This window comes from Triticum dicoccoides, chromosome 2B (genome assembly GCF_002162155.2).
Source record: "Triticum dicoccoides isolate Atlit2015 ecotype Zavitan chromosome 2B, WEW_v2.0, whole genome shotgun sequence".
NCBI lineage: Eukaryota > Viridiplantae > Streptophyta > Magnoliopsida > Poales > Poaceae > Triticum > Triticum dicoccoides.
Window position 1 is genome coordinate 164,832,552 of NC_041383.1, and position 3,724 is coordinate 164,836,275.

A 3,724-nucleotide genomic window follows, 5' to 3' on the forward strand; every position below is an offset into this window, starting at 1 on the left:
CCATTGTTCAAATCCAAATGAAACATTTTGCTCCAAACTTACGTTTCTTAAGAGGAAAGCCAAGAAATTTCTTTGTTGGGCTGTGGCCGCCGAATAACATCCAGGCACCGACCGATACCCTAAATGCCAAAAGAGACCTTCGGATTGACGCTATTCAAAACGACGTGGGTTCGCTGAAGCTCGGCCAACCGACGCCGCATTTTGGGCTGGCACACGGTCGCGAGCTGATTCTTCTATTTTCTGTTTCTGTTTTCTTTTTTTGTTTCTGTTTCTATTTCTTTTCTGTTTGATTTTCTTTCTTTATTCGTGTATTTTCAGCATATATTACCAAATTGTCCAATATATACTTTAAAATTGTTCACCGTATATAAAAACTTTAAATAATTGTTCAGAATTTCAAATTTCTGTTCACTTTTTCAAACATTGTTCACATTTAAAAGTTTGTTCAAATTCTAAAAAAGAAATCATATTTTTCAAACATTATTTCCGGTATTTGTGATTTTTTTGTGAAAAAATTGCATGAATTATTTGGAAAAAATCAAAAGAAACTCGGTTCTGCATCTGCAATGGTTCTTAAAGTCTGGGGCTGTGGATCAAGCATTAGAGCTCATCAGGTCTACTGGTAAGGATCGTGTAATAACTAGGGCGAACACCTAAAAAAAATGTAATAACTAGCGCGAGAGTCACGAGTTCGAGCTCTCGCGTGCAAAGTACTTTGTTTTAATTTTTTTTTTGCACGCCTTGGTTTTGTTAGCTCTAAATGGGCGGGCCCATTTACATATGCCTTCAGCAAAGGCTCGACAATTTGCTGCCCGCGGGGCCAAATAGGAGCTCTCGCCTGCGTGCGTCAACTACCATGAAACTTTCTGTTTTTGTCGAGCCCTGCTTTGGTCTCTGGTTTTTGATGTAGGGGTGGCCTCGCTGAAGCCACTTTGCCCTGTGAGCAGTTATATATATTTTTCTCTTTGGTTTTTTATTCAGGTTTTCACCAAACAAGGTTGTTTTCTTTTAGGAGCTACTACCTCTGTAAACTAATATAAAAGTGTTTAGATCACTAAAATAGTAATCTAAACACTTTTATATTAGTTTAGGAGGGAGTAGATATTTTAAAACCCTATTAAACTAACAGAAAATTGTTTAGCTTGTGTTTTATGAAAAAGTTTAGTATATATTACGAAAAGTTCAGTGTATATTAAAAATATTCAATGTCTATTAAAAGATATTAATCATATTATTAAGAAAGATCATCGTATATTAATAATTAATCAAAAATGTTCATCATATATTAATAAAATGTTCAGTTTGTGTCTCAAACATGTTCACCGCATACTAAAAAAGTTCAGTGTGTATTTGAAAAAATGTTCACTATATATTGAAAAAAGAAAAGATCACCGTGTATTGCCGAACTATTAAAAATAAAAAATATGCAGAAGCAATAAAGAAATGACCCTGATAAGTCCCAAATTTTCGAATTTTGCTCATGGCAAATATAACGTTTTTTATAACAACTTTCAAGACGTCGCATCAAGGTGAGTTGGTACTTTTTTCAGTTTCAAGACGTCGCATCAAGGTGATACATCCGCGAATAGTTTACGGCCGGATTGTGCATTGAGTGTAGAGCGTATTGGTTTTTGTGTGGGAGACAAGAGAGATTGTGTGAAAAGCAGTATAGATCTCGGCGTGGAGTGAAATTCGCATGGTGAAGATTCATGAGTGACCATGAAAACACGGAGCAAAATCGGTAACATGATGAGCTAAAAAACAAACTTCATTTGAGAAGTAATATGATCAAGTACAATTGAGCCAGCTATTTAACCAAAGAATGGAACAATAACATGCTTCTACTTATAACCTAACCAAGGAACCAAAATGCAGGGAATCAACAAGGACAGATGCTCCAAAATAAACTGGTGGGAAAACCTAAACAGTGTGCACGCTTGGTTTTAACTACAAGTGGCCGGCAATCCTAGTTGTTGACGACCCTGCACATCTTCCTGATCTCCCCATTGGTGGCTGTCTTGAGCTCGATGGCCGCCATCTTCACCATCGCCCTGGCGAACTTGCTCTCCCATCTCCTTGGGATAAGTGCGTTCTCCACCACCTTCCTGGCTGTCCGCCGGGACGACAAGAGTGCCGCGTCGGAGGTGAAGAGCACGTTGCGCTTGAGCACATTGGTGTAGTACCGGGTGTCCAACCGGTTGGGCGTCACAATGTCCTGCACCACTGTTGGGTCGTTCGTGAAGTTGGGGCTCACCGGGCACTTGCTCTGCAAGAGGGTGACGAACGCCGGGTTCATGTCGGAGGGGTGTGGCGGGAGTCGGTCGGTGAAGGATGAGCAGTGCGACACACCGATGGTGTGTGCGCCGGAGAGCACCACAAGGTCATCCTCGTCGAGGTTCTTGGCTCTGAAATTGTCGACGAGCTGCGAGAGGTTGAAGAACGGCGGCGGAAGAAAATCAAGCGCCTCACTGGAGAGGGACACGCGGCCGTCCAGGCGCCCCGCCGGCATCCTGAAGTTGATCCTTGCACGGCTGAGGAAGAAGGAAGCGTCTCGAGCGGCAAAGGCGATGATGTCGGCGCAGGAGACCCTCCCGGGGCAAACCTTCTCGAGCGCCTCCTTGGCTGCGTCGATCACTTCGAAGCCACGCAGGCTTGGAAAGTTGGGAGGGCTGAGCTTCTCCGGCTGCGGGTTGGCCGCTGTCGGGTCGAGGAGGACGGAAGCATCGCAACCCTGTAAGAAAACGTCGCGCGCGCACACACATGTTAATGAACACCTGGCATCACACCGACACAATGCTAGAAACATGTCTGTACAGACCAAGAGGAAATAAAATATTTATCTGACTTCTGAATTAACCGGATCATGCTTACCCACTAGCAGTATATTCTATCCAGCAGTACGATTTTAGCAATCACCATTAACATTTCTTTTAAGAAAACATTCACGAGGTTTTATGCCTTGTGTACTAATCACATGCACATGCATGAATGTATTTTCATAATTTTGACTGTACCTGGACGAAGCAGTCGTGGAAGTGCATCCGAATTATCCCAGCACCGAGGCCAGGGTTCTTGGACGTGGCGTTCCTCACGGCCTCCCTGACGATCTTTTCCGCCCGTGGGCACGAGCGCCTGTAGAAGCCGACTCTCAGCCTCCGTCGTCCCGCAGACTGAGAAGGGGTCGGGCTCGGTGGACTAGCAGTAGGTGCGGCCATGCTTGGCGGGCTTGGTGCCGGGAAGGTGTAGCTCGGGCTAGCAGCTGGGGAGCTAATGTGGCTTGGATAGGAACCTTGATAGGCTGGCATTTCGGCTACCGGCGGACTAGCGTAGCTTGGGTAGGTACCTTGGTAGGCTGGCATTGCCGCCGGCGCGGAGGTTTTTTGAGCAGTAGCCACGGCGCCGAGCGATGCAAGCAAGATGGCAACGGCAAGGTTTGCCATGTTTGCAGGTTCGGTGCTTGAAACAAGCTGCGCTTCGGCCTCTGTGCCTCCTGACGCTGTTGCGCTCGTCTACTTATATAGATGGGCTCTGTGAGGTAGTTCGAGGAATGTACCAGGCACGAATTGTTGCTTCGGCCGCTATACATCTGTACAGCTTCTTTAATTAGTATATGTTGTAGATCAATGTCAACTGGGAACATGGATGAACATGAACAACTCATCGATCCGGGGTGCGCCGACGGAGCTTCTGAGTTGCTCATGAGTGATTCATGGGAGGGTAGGTA

At 45.2% G+C, this 3,724-nt stretch overlaps 1 protein-coding gene across 1 annotated transcript; it reads right to left on the bottom strand.

The window, feature by feature from the left end:
- Positions 1-1,775: 1,775 nt before the first annotated feature.
- Positions 1,776-3,467, bottom strand: LOC119362799 (peroxidase 2-like). The gene is made up of 2 exons (XM_037628064.1): positions 3,015-3,467; positions 1,776-2,731 (listed from the first exon to the last, which is right to left on the bottom strand). The coding sequence occupies exons 1-2, from the start codon at positions 3,438-3,440 to the stop codon at positions 1,967-1,969; spliced, it is 1,191 nt and encodes a 396-aa protein (XP_037483961.1). The 5' UTR covers positions 3,441-3,467; the 3' UTR covers positions 1,776-1,966.
- Positions 3,468-3,724: the final 257 nt, after the last annotated feature.

Excerpts from the sequence above, each read along its gene's own strand:
- LOC119362799 (XM_037628064.1), bottom strand. The coding sequence starts at position 3,440 with ATGGCAAACCTTGCCGTTGCCATCTTGCTTGCATCGCTCGGCGCCGTG. Across the intron at positions 2,732-3,014 it reads TCCACGACTGCTTCGTCCAG|GGTTGCGATGCTTCCGTCCT; the intron begins GTACAGTCAAAA and ends GTTTTCTTACAG.